This window comes from Geotrypetes seraphini, chromosome 8, assembly GCF_902459505.1.
Source record: "Geotrypetes seraphini chromosome 8, aGeoSer1.1, whole genome shotgun sequence".
Lineage (NCBI taxonomy): Eukaryota > Metazoa > Chordata > Amphibia > Gymnophiona > Dermophiidae > Geotrypetes > Geotrypetes seraphini.
The window spans coordinates 150,325,064-150,340,083 of NC_047091.1; the positions used below are offsets into that span (position 1 = coordinate 150,325,064).

The 15,020-nt window shown below is 42.9% G+C and overlaps 1 protein-coding gene across 5 annotated transcripts in view; it reads left to right on the top strand.

The window, feature by feature from the left end:
* SCARB1 (scavenger receptor class B member 1) overlaps positions 1-15,020 on the top strand; it is a 210,439-nt gene that overhangs the window by 129,496 nt on the left and 65,923 nt on the right. For all 5 annotated transcript variants that reach the window (XM_033954981.1, XM_033954980.1, XM_033954982.1 and 2 more), the window contains exons 4-6: positions 2,511-2,714; positions 8,897-8,992; positions 12,846-12,961. In XM_033954981.1, the coding sequence (XP_033810872.1) occupies positions 2,511-2,714; positions 8,897-8,992; positions 12,846-12,961 (416 nt within the window). The remainder of the gene's footprint in view (positions 1-2,510; positions 2,715-8,896; positions 8,993-12,845; positions 12,962-15,020) is intronic.

Consider the following 15,020-nt stretch of genomic DNA (forward strand, 5'->3'; position numbering starts at 1 on the left):
CAGCAGACCTTTGCCAGTCACTAGAGCAAAGGTGAATCTCTCATAGAGCAGACTGTCTCTTGCTGACAAGCAGAAATATGAATGTCCAGAAGCATGAATTCATAAGTACAATGTCTCTCTTAGAAGTATAACTTTTTGGGGTCTCATGGAGGCGTCTTCTGCTTACAATATATGCAGGTCTTAGTCTGTATTCTCCCCCAGGTCTCAGGGGTGTCTCTGCCTACATTTTCATGCAGGTATTATCTGGATTCTCCTAAAAACTGAGCATTTCTGAGATATAAAATTGCCTACAATACCTGAATGTACACTTCTAATAGCCTTCAAGCTTGTAAGTACAGGCAGTCCCTGAGTTAGATTCCCACCTTAAGTACGCATACTTAAGAACGCAGTTGTGGCTCCATTTGATTTCACTGAGCAGTACTTCCAGTGGCAAAGACTCCTACACTTCTCCTGTGGCAGGTTCAGGAATGATGCACGGTCACATTAAGAACAGTGTGTGGTTGTATGTGCTGTGCCTTTAGAGGGAACACTTTTGTCACCTGGGAACAGAGGTAAGCAGCAAGAATCTTAAAACCTACAAGTTCTGAGTTACATACAAAACTGACTTAAGTACAGCTTTAAAAAGTAACTTGTTCTTAACCTGGGGACTGCCTGTAGTATAAAATTATAAAGACATGCATTATTAATGAATATACTCCATTGTAGAAGCTGACATAAAATAAATCCATGGCTCTTTTTTTTTTTTTTTGGGGGGGGGGGGCCAGAACAGAAACTGGATGTGGCCCTGGCCCTATCATAATTGCCATACAAGACTACCCCATCCCCTACCACTTTTTGAAGGCCCTGGTGATCTAGTGGCTTCTTCAGGGCAGGAGTATTCTGTGATGCTCCTACCTTCCAGATGCTCCATATTCAAAATGGTGGCTGTGGCGTCTGCAGTAGCAGCAACATGGGATGCTCCTGCCCTGAAGAAGCCATTAGACCACCAGGAGAGGAGGGGGGTGAGGGCAGGGCCATGCTTGGGCATTTTTGGCTGGAACCTGAATTTTGTACCTGTGCCATATCTGAAATCGAAATTCAGGCAGCCTCCATTTATTACATAAAATGGAATTGGCAGTAATGTGTATTTACATGTGCTAACATATAGCTTTGTATATCTAGTCCTTTGTCTGTATTAGAAGCAGTGGCTAGTGATAAGACCTTGTTAAGGTCATAAGATATATCAGAGGGGAAAACGTTGGTGTCCGTTGGTGTCATCTTACTTGTTTGGGGCTGACAGGAATATTAGAATACATTATACCTTGTCTTTGTAATAGTTTCACATAAAATCTTTTGTGATTTCCACATGAGCAAAGGCTCTTTAGTACAAATTATAGCAGTTGCACAACTGGATCATCGAGAGCTGATGAGCCTGTATCAAAGGACCTGATAAGTTTTTAAAATAAATCAGTGGGTTCCAAAAATATATACACAATGAAACAGGAGATGAATACTTCCCCAAAACTCAAAAAGTGAAGAACAAACAGTGAAGGAAGACTCTGGTGTTCAATATCTTTTATTGACACATCGTGACTCGACACGATCGTGTTTCAGCCCAAAAGGGCCTGCCTCAGGAGTCTATAGTAAAATGTCGTGATTTCCAATATCTCTTTAAAAAAGCCACAAGATTCTCCTAAAACATGGCAAATACCTCTGCAAGTCGATGTGATGGCAAAGGAAAGGCTTAGCCACTTATCTCAAAGCACAATCTTCTCCAAAGGAAAGGAGAAGCTTGTGTGTGCCGCGGTGGTTAAAGCTACAGCCTCAGCACCCTGGGGTTATGGGTTCAAACCCATGCTGCTCCTTGTAACCCTGGGCAAGTCATTTAATCCCCCCCATTGCCCCAGGTACGTTAGATAGATTGTGAGCCCGCCGAGACAGACAGGGAAAACTGCTTGAGTACCTGAATAAACTTATGTAAACTGTTCTGAGCTCTCCTGGTAGAACGGTGTAGAAAATTGAATAAATAAATGTAACATTCTTCATTAAACAATAAAGCCAAAATCATACATTCTATATCCAGCATCTCATAGTAATTAATATCTTCATCCATTTACAGAAAAGCTTTGACAAATAAGGAAGTTTTCAATTGCCTAGATACGAACATTGGTGATGTTTGGTATGGATGGGAAGACTGGCTTGGCCATTTGGTCTTCATCTGCCATTGTTTCAAGAAGTCTTTGAGTAAGAACACTTCAGGAGCCAGATTTTGATATTTAGTTTTGCAGGGGCAATATCCAACAAGTTAGTCATGTCAAGTCTAGCGCTTTTTAGGTCTTTGAGCATTATTTCTCCAATGGGAATGACTTTACACTACATCCAGGAGCAAACAAATGATTTTCTGTTTTTATGCTAGTTTTTATGCAATATGTGCTGTTGAAGTTTTTACATTTCCAATGTTTTGAGCTTAAAAGTTGCAGTTTGTGACCTGTACTTCTGGTTTGTCCTAATTTTGTTTTTATTTACATTAGGTTATATCTATGTTGATGCAGTATGCCAACCCTGTAACGAAATGGGTTATTAGCGGAGCGTTTGCTACCTTCGGTGAGAAAGCGTTTATGAATCGGACAGTGGAAGAGATAATGTGGGGTTATAATAGCCCACTTCTAGAATTCATGCAGCTAACGCTACCAAACACCATACCCATTAAGGGGAAGTTTGGGTTATTCACATCAGTAAGTGAAATTAATTTAATTAACTATTGCATGCTAACCTCTAAAATGGAAATTAAAGTCCTGGGTATGTTGTTACTACTACTACTACTACTACATTTAACTAGGCAGGAGAGGCTCTGGGACTAGGCATACTGACTAGGCTGGGAACAAATACTCATAACTACAATGCCACTGAACCCCTGACTGCAATGTCACTCTGTTTATGCTGATATCTGGGGTGGAGTCAAAGGAGCTAGGAGTTATCCAGGCACTGCAGGTATTTAATGGTGGTACTTACCCGCAGTTTATCAAGTAGCTAGTTAACAGAAAAGCTGTTTTAATTAACTGGATTGATATTTGGGTACTGCAACAGAATATTGGTGGTAATGGTAACTCTTGATGGCTGACTATATATTCACTGCCATTAATTAGATAGGGACAACACTCAAAACTTTAATTTTAGAAAGCTAGGGTTTTGCACATACAAAATATGAATATTTGTATATTGCAAAGGGGCTGTGATCTATTCATGTTTTGAGAGGGAATGCGCACTTGCGTCCCAATATGGTCTGGATTTACACCTGCTGCCAGATGTCCAGGAGATAGAAAGTTGCTCATTTTTTTTTTTTTTTAATTTAAATCTTTTTTTTATTAAGCAGTGACAATAGCAGGTACAACAAGGTTTACAATTTCAACCAACAACCGCGGAGGACTGGACTCTGATGTCCTCCACGATCAAAAGCAACACCTCAACCCCACAGAAAGAAACCCCAACCCCCCCTTCCCTTCCCATCCCCACCCAGAAAAACTGGACAACTCCCAAGCAGGGAAAGATGAATATCAAACAGATAAACTTAATTAAAGGTGGAGTCTGTTCAGGATACGGCTACGACTCCCAGGGGACAAAATGTTCAAGTATGGAGTCCAAGTGTTGACAAAGTCTCTGCTCCGGCGGCGAGAAGAACAGGCCAAACAGGCCTCCCAGCCCATAAGTTCATGAAGGCGATTCCTCCAATGCCAAAAGGAGGGGGGTTCAGAAGAGAGCCAGCAACATAAGATACATTTCTTCCCCAAGATAAAATATTTACTAAGAAATAGTTTTTCTGAAGAAGTATACACAGACAAAGCAGTACACTTCAGGTAGGATTAGAAATAAGAACATAAGAATTGACACTGCTGGGTACTCCCGCGATGGCCCTTAGGTCAAAGACAAGTGCCCTAACTGAGTCTAGCCTCACCTGCGTACGTTCTGGTTCAGCAGGAACTCGTCTAACTTTGTCTTGAATCCCTGGAGGGTGTTTTCCCCTATAACAGCCTCTGGAAGAGCATTCCAGTTTTCCACCACTCTTCTTCTTCACCCAGACTTATTTACGTTTGTACGGAATCTATCCCCTTTTAACTTTAGAGAGTGCCCTCTCGTTCTCCCTACCTTGGAGAGAGTGAACAACCTGTCTTTATCTACTAAGTCTATTCCCTTCATTATCTTGAATGTTTCGATCATATCCCCTCTGTCTACTCTTTTCAAGGGAGAAGAGGCCCAGTTTCTCTAATCTCTCACTGTACGACAGCTCCAACCCTTTAACCATTTTAGTCGCTCTTCTCTGGACCCTTACTGTGTCCTTCAAGTACATTGACCAGTTCTGGAAGCAGTATTCCAGGCGGAGGCGTACCATGGCCCAGTACAGCGGCATGATAACCTCCGATCTGCCCCTACTTATTTGGCTAATAGTTTCTCTATAGCTAGGCACAAATGCAGTAGAAAAACTCATGCTCCGTTCAATTTCCCTTCTGTAAAAGGTTGTAAAAACAAGAAATTCCTAAATCACTCTTTAGTATCTCAGGCAGCTTCTCATGAAAAAGAATTTTGATCATTGTTGCTCACAGAAATTTTAGAAAACAGCTAAAATCCTATCTTTTCTCCAAATACCTGACTAGCTGACTCATTCAAATATACGATTATGTTTAATGTTTATAATCTTTTGTAAACCGTGTAGAACTTTTTGGTAATGCGGTCTAAGTATAATGTTATGTTATCCCCTTCTTAATCATTCCTAGCATTCAGTTAGCCCTTTTTGCTGCCGCTGTGCATTGCACAGATGGTTTTATCAACTTGTTGATCAGTACTCCCAAGTCTGTTTCCTGGGGGGTCTCCCAAGAGTACTGCACCGGACATCCTGTACTCGTGTATAAGATTTTTGTTACCAACATGCATCACCTTACACTTATCCACGTTAAACCTCATTTGCCATGTTGCGGCCCATTTCTCGAGTGTGTTTGTCACATTGAAGGTCTTCGCAATACTTCTGTGTCTTCACTACTCTGAATAACTTTGCATCGTCTGTAAATTTAATCACCTCGCTCATCGTACAAATTTCCAGTTCGTTTATAAATTTGTTGAAGAGCGCGGGTCAAAACTGAACCCTGTGGCACTCCAATCGTGACGCTTTTCCAGTTTGAATATTGTCCATTTACCCCCGCTTTCTGTTTCCTATCCGCCAACCAGTTTTTAATCCACGTGAGTATTTCACCCTCAATTCAATGGCTCGCAATTTTTCAAAGTAGTCATTCATGAGGGACCTTGTTGAATGCCTTCTGAAAATCCAGATATACAATGTTGACCGGGTCACCCTTGTCTATCTGCCTGTTAACACCCTCGAAGAAGTGCAGCAAGTTCGTCAAGCAAGATCTTCCTTTGCTGAAGCTGTGCTGGGTGGTCCTCATCAGATTGTATCCGTCAAGGTGGTCAATGATGTGGTCCTTATCAGTGCCTCTACCATCTTTCCCGGTACCGAGGTCAGACTCGCTGGTCTGTAGTTTCCCGGATCCCCCCTCAAACCTTTCTTGAAGATTGGTGTAACATTCACCACTTTCCAGTCTTCCGGAATCCTTCCCGATTTGATCGACAGATTGGCTGTTAGTTGAAGCAGTTCAGCAATAATCCCTTCCAGTTCCTTGATTACCCTCGAATGGATGCCATTTGGTCCAGGGGATTTATCGTTTTTAAGCCTATCAATCTGCCTGCATACTTCTAGACTGACCGTCAACCCAGTCAGTTTCCCGTCTTAGTTTCCTGCATATAGCCTGTTGGCTTCCAGTATGTTGTGTATATCCTCTTCAGTAAATACAAACGCAAAATATGTGTTCAGTTTGTCGACGATGGCTTTGTCCTCCTTTAGCACTCCCTTTATTCCATGGTTATCCAACAGCCCCACCGCTTTCTTCGCGGGTCGTTTCCCCTTAATATATCGAAAGAACTGCTTGAAGTTTTTTGCCTCCTTGGCTATTTTTTCCTCGTCTTTTTTGGCCCCTCTTACTGCCTTATGGCACCTGCTTTGATGTTTGTGCTTTTTCCAGTTTTCGTCCATTTTTGACCTTTTCCATTCTTTAAATAAAATCTTCTTGTCTCTGATCACTTCTTTCACCGCTACAGTGAGCCACGCCAGTTCCTTGTTCTTTTTACTCTTGGATCCCTTGTTGATACGCAGTATTTATAGATTTTGCGCCTCAGTGACTGTGTCCTTAAAAAGGGACCATGCTTGCTCTAGCGTTTTTACAGTGCTTAGCCTCTTCTTAATCTTCTTCTCCACCATGAGTCTCATCCCTTCATAATTCCCTTTTTGGAAGTTCAGTGCCGTGGCCGTTCTGGATCGATGTTTTGCCCCCGTGTCCAGGTTGAAGTGGATCATATTGTGATCACTGCTTCCCAGCATACCTTCTACTTCTACACCTTGCACCAGTCCTTGTAGTCCATTTAGAATTAAGTCCAGAATTTCATTTCCTCTCGTATTTTCCTTGACAAGTTGTTCCAGAAAGCAATCGCCTACAGCATCCAGAAACTTGGTCTCTCTACCGCAGCCGGAGGTGCCTAGGTTCCAATTTATCCCTGGATAATTGAAGTCACCCATGATAACTGCGTTGCTTCCCTTGCAGTTGCGTTTAATCTCGTCCATCATTTCTCCATCCAGCTTCTTCAGACTGCCCTGGGGGTTGGTAGAAGATGCCGATGTTCGTTTCCGTTCCATTTGTTCCTGGAATTTTGGCCTATAGACTCTACCTTATTTTTCATTTCCGGCGTGTTCTCTCCTGTAGACTCAATTCCTTCTTTGATGTATAGGGCAATACCCTCACCTTTTTGACCCACTCTGTCTCTGTGGTATAGCTTGCATCCCAGTAGCAGTATCCCAGATGTTTTCCTCATTCCACCATGTTTCTGTGATGCCAGTGATGTCAAGGTTATCTTTTTGTGCCATAGCTTCCAATTCCCCCATCTTATTTTTTAGGCTCCTTGCATTCGTGTTCATACCTCAGTCCTCTGTTGTGTTTTATAACCCTTCCAGATCCCAAACGAATACTGGTAAAGGTTGGGTGCCGTGATGGCTTGATGAAACATAGCTGTGTAGGTTTATAAAATGGCAAGACACTGAATACCTGCATGTGACATACACATGTTTCGTTATACCGACATACATGTGTAGATGCCAGTTTATAGATGTGTATGTTGCTGGGTTAACCCCATTGCTATTTTAGATGTTGATGCTTGTGAAATGGATGCTCCCACTGCACATATCCAATGCATACATAATTTATTTCTGGAAATATTTTACCACAAGTGAGTCCCAGTAAATAAAAGCCGGCAAAGTGGGGTAGATTTGGATTATTGTGCACATAAAATTGATTAAAACCGCATCAATTAAAAGTCAATAAAACATGCAGAAACAGCAAAAAGTGCCAGATGTTAGCCAATCTATTTGTAAATCAAATGGTCATCTATATGTGTATAAATCCCACTTTGGTGTCTGTGATAATGGTAGATTTTGATGATCACAAATAGCAAAATGTCAAAACAGCGGGCAAATTGTGTAGCAATAGGCTTGATATGAAAGTTGGACCCTAGACGGAGGACTGTTTCGGCATGTAGAGAGGTCCAGGGGTCCATTATTCAAATGCCCGCTGTTTTGACGTTCTGCTATTGTGGTCATCGAAATCTACCATTGTCGTGAACATCAAGGTGGATTTATACAGATTGGCTAACATCTGGGACTTTTTGATGTTTTGCATGTTTATTTGACTTTTAATTGATGTGTTTTTAATCATAATTTTATGTGCACAGTAAACCCGAGACTAAGCTTTTGCTTGTCAGGACTTGCTTGTGGTTTCTCCTTTTGTGCTGTGGAGTTTTGAGGTTCTTTGTTTTTTGTTGGGAAGTATTTTACAATGTGCTTTGCATTGGCAAATTGTATTAAAATACTAGTGGAAATGGATGCATTTTGACCATCATATTAGAGAGTTGCACGGGGACAGAAATCCCACCCGTCCCCATCAGGATCCCTTCCGTCCCCACCCGTTCCCTTCAGGTTCCTCTCTGTCCCCACCCATCCCCGCAAAGAATTACCTCCATCCACGCCCGTCCCCATAAAAAGCAGCAATTATTTCTGACAGGATCAGCAATTCCACAGTTTCTTTTGTGTTTGCGCTGCTGTTTTCCTTGTGGAATCTCTTTGGTGAAACCCTTTTTTTGTTTTTTGTTCAAGTAATTAACTTATAAACCCCCTCTTTTACTAAGGCTGAAGTGTCCATTATATTATATGGACGAACCCTGCTTCCAAAGCCTTCCATCCCTGTGGGAGTCCCGTGTGCCAGAGGAGGGTCCCCGTGGGAGTCCCGTGGGTTAGGGGGGGATTCCCGCGATCCCCGTTCCCGTGCAGACCTCTACATCATATCTCAGTTCTGATTTGTCCAAATTTGAGGTCTTACTTTTACAAAGTAGGTTTTACAAAGTAGGAGTTATTATATTAAAATAACATGTGACAATCAGTGATGAACTTCTTAAATATCAATCGCAAATTTTTATTTAAGACCTCTGCAACCACTACTTCGCTCAGGGATCATAGCCGCATGACTCGCTTTGCTTATTGGCCTTGTTGTTTGCTTAAAGCATAAATTAATATGCCTTGTATTTGAATTACTTATAAATAAGGAATATTAAAATGTGCTTTGAGAACAGTTTGAGTACTAAGACCGATGAGCTACAGGAATCGCTGGGCTGTGCTCCCTGTGTGAAATAAGTCGCTACAGAGGTCTTGGCTATCGAGCCATTTTATTTATTGACGTTCAGTTCGGGGTTGTCAAATGTGTTAAATCTTTCCTAAAATCCGTTTTGTACGTGAAAATTTGACTAATCTATGCCTTTTTATTCCCTATAGTTTAACAACACTAATTCAGGACTGTTCAACATCTTTACTGGGGTGGATGACGTTAAGAAGGTGCAAATGGTGGATAAATGGAATGGACAGAAAGAGGTACTTATAAGTGAGGTTGCTTTTAATTCAACGGTGGGATTGTTAATTGCAGCAAAGCTTTTGTATAATGCTGAGTTTTTGGCGCTGGCTTAATGTGTAACCGGTTAAGTGTGATATTCAGCACTTAACTGGTTAGGAGGCACTGCATAAGAATAGGACTGACTTATGTTGTCCTATGTGTGTGGTTAATCTGGCCTGTCAAGTAGTAAATATCAACACTTAACTAGTCAAGTGTTGACTCTGCCCCTGGAATGCCCCAAAATAGCCAGTTTTCAGTGTGGCCTTAATTGGTTATTTTTAGCGGCACTATCCAGTTGGCTCCTAACTGGCAATTTAACCAGCTAGGAGCTATTTTTAGCTGGTTAAATCACTTTGAATATTGACCCTTTCTAAATTTAAAAAAAACCAACTGCAGGCAATTTTGTCTTTCACAAAAGTGCTTTCAGGCTTTGTGGCCCATTTACAGAGGTGTGCTAAGCCAAAAAGGTTTACCACAGGGTGCGCAAAAGCTTTTTTGCGATAACTTTTTGTTTTTTTTATTCACTAATCAAGCGGTACATTTATTTTTGGAGGGGGTTGCGCTATTCAGGTAGCGGACTTGCATTAGTGTACATGAACTTGAATATTGCAGGTTTTACATAGGAGCCCTTAGTGCCCCCTAAATTGATGGCCACCTTTTTTTTTGAAGTTTCCATAACACTAATAATGATGTACAATTTGCAAATTAAAAAATAAACATTTTTTTTTAAAAAAATCCTGTTTTTAAGGACACAATAGAAATGGGCTTGAAGGACCTGTGATCTGTTCCAGTATGGCAATTCTTATGTTTTTAAGCACTGCCATCTTAGTCTGTTTTATAATTTAAGCGCTCCGTTATTCTTTTTTAAGATATAATTAGACTCCAACTGATGTACAGATTCTGAACAGTTTTTCCATCAAACCAAATTGTGCTGATCTGAAATGTCATAGGTAATGGGAGGCTTTATGAATATAACTTTAAAAGTCTTATACAGTGAAACAGGTTATATAGAAATAGGAAAAAGAGAATATTCAGGGAATTTTACAGTAAGCCTTTTTTATGGCCTTGGCATTTGTACCATCCTTATTTTAATCCTCCAGGTTCACCACTCCCTAACCATTAATTTTAACTTCCTTTTTTTTGGGGGGAGGGGGGCTAAATGAGTTGTGGAGAAGTAAACAGATTTTTTTCCATTGTAAACAACGTTCTGTTGTAGCAGCACTGGCCGGAGATGCCTAAGGGAATTGTCATCTCTCGAATAACTTCTATATACATTTCTTCGGTGGGGGATAATTCTGAGTACACAACATACAGAAGGGCACAACACCATAAAGGAGTGTGATGAGCAGTAACTTGCTATCCATGGCCCCCCTTCCCACTGGCTGTTTCTGCTTTCTTGGCCTTAAAACCTATCATTACAGGGGAAATGACAAGCTATTCAACCTCTGTGACACACCCAGCTTTGCAAGGATGCTGCTGTCTGGAGTTGTTTACCCCCCTCTGCTAATGTCTGATTGGTTTCTACACTGTAAGCTCACTTATTTGTCAGACTCGCTGGCTAGAAATAGCTTGTTTTTCTTTAGAGGTTGCCTTGGAGGTTTAATGCATGTCTAGATTGTTGAGCACTGTTGACTTTAAGAAAACGGAGGCAAATTTTGTCCGTTTCTGTCAATGTGCATCTGACATTTTCCTGTCTAGAAAACTTTTCTGACTCGGAAGGGCAAGTTCAGACACAAGGATAAATTCTCTTGCTTTTTCTGCGAGTCTGAATTGCAGCTATTAAGAGATGGTTATCCTTCCCACCAGTCGCATATTGCAGCTTTACAGCGGTCAGTAGGCTTTAAATTGGTTCTTCAGTTCTTGCCCATTCCAAAACAAGCTTTCTATCTGTCCTTTTTCCAGAAGAGAGCTGCCCATGCTTAAGTTCTCAATGGCAGATTTCTCTAGTATTTTGAGCATTGGTGGTAAGAAGAGTAGTCCAGAGTGTGGACTTTGGAATAGTCATGAGAAAAGGAAGATCGGAGAGCTATAGACTAGACAGGATAAAGTCTCTGGGCAGAGATTCAAGGTTCCAAACTGCACTTGGAATCTCATTATCAGTGGGACTATGACCTTTTTTTTTTAGCATAATTAATGATAAAAACAGGTCTCTTCAGGTTCTCTTTTGGTATCTGGGCCTGCAGCCATCCAGAGATTGTCTGGTGTCCTTGTACAGTCTTAGCAAAGGTTAATGCCATTTCTCTTGACACAAGAGGAACAATGATGACCAAAAATGGTCACACCAACGAAGGAGTTAGGCCACTATTCAGCTAGATCAGAGGATGTGAAAGTTGTCTGCTAGATCAGAGGATGTGAAAGTTCTCTCCTGTGCTTAGTGGTTAAATATAGCTGTCTCTGTATTCCAGGGGTATAGCCATGTGTGAGGTGGGGGGGGTCTTGGGTCCTCTCTGGAACTCCAGCCCCCCCCCCCGCCCCCCCGTTGCACATGCATAAGAAATCCTGGCATGCTTGGAGCAGAAAGGAAGTAGCAAGGCGGCACTGTAATTGTTTGTCTGGCAGGGCTCGGTATCTCCACCAGCAAAGGTATTGTTAGCATGCTTGCTTGAGGGGGGGGGAGGTTAAGGAGAAAATACATTGCCCCCAGTCCATTCCTTGTCCCCTCCCCAAAATTGCAGAGCTAGCTACTCTACTGCTCTATTCCTAGTGGAATAAAGATAGCTATATTTGTTTGGGGTGGGGGATGAGAGAAGGGTATATTTTTTTTTTCCAAAGCTATCCCTATAACACAGTTGGCCAGGTCATGGCTGAAAATTCACACATTTCCCTGGTCTACTTTCCAAAGTCTCTGGACACCAACTCCCTCTTTGGGACAGGTACCTGAAGCACATATAAAAAAAAGTTTCTGGTGTTGAGCTGGGCACAGGCTAGGACTGGATCCTTCCAATAGGCTAAGGGATATAACATATATACTTGAATGTAAACACATCAATAAACGGAGATACCATTTTTGCCCCCCCTTTTAGAGGAGAAATGGTAAATTGAATATAAACCTGAGGGTTTATATTCTACTATGCCTTCGCTGTAGTGCCCTACCACCCTCCCTCCCATCTTCCCAGTAATCTTCCCCTTCCACCACCACCACCCCCAACCAGCAGACTTCAGTGCGTGCCTGCACCTCTACTCCCCCAACAGTCAGAAGCTATCGTTCCTTCCCTTCCAAGTAAGAGTAACCCCCACCCCCAAGGCCTACTGTGACTTTTGGTGGTCTAGCAGTGCATTGGGACAGGAGCAATTCCTGCTCGCTCATGCCCATTCTTTCTCCGCCAAGTCCAAATTGAAAAGGGGTAACATGTATGTATACAAAAATAAAGGGGAAAATATATGAAAATTCAAAATATATATGCAAACCCTTTCCACAGTAATAGGGTGCTCACTAAAAATAATGGCTACAATGTAAGTTAAAAAAAAAAAAAAATCATATGCCCAGAGCCCTGGAGACACAATGAGTGTATGAGCTCACGTAAAGTCTCTCCGACCAATCATTGCATATTTGAGTGTAGTCAGAAATTATTCTTCCACTTGTGCACTATGAAATTTCAAAACTCTAGACAGACTTAATCTTAAAGCTGTAGTCTTGGAGTTTATTGGGTCCCAACATGGCCCATGTTTCGTTGTCTGCCTCAGGGGACCCAAATGGGAATTCAAATGCAAACAAATCAAGTCATGGTCCCTGAAGGTTTCAGCAAATTTAATGCTTCTATACACATTTAATTGCTGGAACATTCAAGGACCTTGACTGTTTGCTTTATTGACTTTTTTTTTTTTTCGCTACAGGTAAAATTCTGGAATTCTAAACAGTGCAATATGATTAACGGAACAGCTGGAGAGATGTGGCCACCCTTTCTGAAACCTGACATGGATGTGGAGTTCTATAGCCCTGATGCTTGCAGGTAAGAGGGGTCAATATTTAAAGCCATTTAAATTGCTTGTGCAGGGCTATCCAGAGATAATCAATGGCATGTAACTGGAAAGTACCTATGCCAAAACCAGTTAAGTTTGGTGGTCCAGGGGCAGTTAGGACAGTGTGGAAACTTAGTTGGTTAGAAGACTGAAAATTGCCATCAACCAGCTAAGTAGCTGCTAGAGAATGACACGGTGGCGGTTACCCGCGGCTAGCCGCGGGTAACCCGCCGGAACGGGGAATGAAAAATAACAGTCGCTGCGGGGACGGGGACAAGGCCATTCACCGCCCGTGGAGCGGTGAATGGTCTTGTCTCCGCAGTGAGGCATTTAGGATCGCGCGGTCCCCGCAGCCACCGCCTGCCCGTAGCGTTTAGCCAGCTCCCTCCCTCTACCTCACCTTAAATTCTGAGTTTGCCGGCTTCCATTTTCCTGAGCCGCACGCGTTCAAAAAGCCGTGCACGCGCGGCTGCGTGAGTCCATCAAGCTTCTTCTCTGACGCAACTGGAAACAGGAAGTTGCAGGAGAGGAGAAGCTTGATGGACTCGCGCAGCCACGCGTGCGTGTCTTTTTAAACGTGTGCGGCTTGGGGAAAAAGGAAGCCAGCAAACTCAGAATGTAAGGTGAGGTAGAGGGAGGGAGCTGGCTAAATGCTGCGATCGGGTAGGTGGGGGCTGCTAGACTCTGCGATCGCGTTTGTTACCGGCTCATACTAGGAAGGAGGGAGTGAAAGGAAAAAAAATTCTGGGCCAAGGGGATGAAGAGGGAAAGAAAGAAACCCACAGCAGGAAAGAAAGGGGAAGACAGGCAGGTGAGCCAAATGCTGGAAGCACGGGGGGGGGGGAAGAAAGGGAGAAAGAAGCTAGATGGGGTTGAAAAGAAGAGACACGCTGGTATGGAAGAGGAAGATAGGGGAAATATGGACAGAGGAAGGTAACAGAAAGAGGGGAAATTATGTGCATGGAGCATAGGGACAGAGACATAAAGGGGACATGCCATGGGGATGGTATATGGACACAGGGGGGGGCAATGGCAGATACATAGGAGAGATATTAGAAATGGGGAAAATAGGAACACAGAAGCGAGATAGTTTGTGGGAATGGGACAGGGACAGCTCGCAGGCTCCAGCGGCTTGCACAAATTACATTGTAACGTGCCACAAAAATAAGAGGGAGGGAGGTAGATAGATAGGCCACGCGAGAGGAGCTGAAGGGTGGTAGAAAGGAACATATTGTAAAGGAGGGAGGGAAGGGTGGTGGTGGAAAGGAATAGAACAGACATTGAAAGAGGGTAGAGAAGAACAGACCCTGAAGGGAAATGTGGAAGACAGAGTGGGGAGAAGATGCTGGAAGGGAAGAAGACAGATGCCAGACTATGGGGGAGCGGAGGGAAGAAGATGGGTGCTAGACCAATTGGGGGAGGGTGAAGGGAGAGGCACAGTAACAGCAAATGGAGGACGCAGAGAGAAGACACACAGTGGATGGAAGGAATTGAATGAGAAGACGTGGAAAGCAGAAACCAGACAACAAAGGTAGAAAAAAAATTATATTTATTTATTTTTTGCTTTAGGATAAAGTAGTATATTAGTTGTGTTGATAAAAATTTATAAACAAAGCCCTGCCAGCTGAACATCTCTTTCTCTAGTTCAGCAGCAGGAACTTTGATTTATAAGAAAGGAATAAGCTAAATATTACAGTACTAAGGCTTATATGGATGCTGCGGGGACGGTGACGGGGCGGTGAATGGGATGGCAGTGGCGGTGAAAGGGATGGCGGTGACGGTGACGGAGCGGTGAAGGGAATGGCGGTGACGGAGCTGTGCAGAGGATGGTGGGCTGGGGACGGGGCGGTGACGGTGACAGATTTTTCCCCCGTGTCATTCTCTAGTAGCTGCATAAAATTAGGACAGAAATAGCTGAATGTCGGCCAGTACCTAGTTTAACTTCCGGGTTGGCGGTCATACCTGGAGGGGAGAGTGTGGCACAGTGGTTAAAGCTACAGCCTCAGCACCCTGGGATTGTGGGTTCAAACACACGCTGCGCCTTGTGAC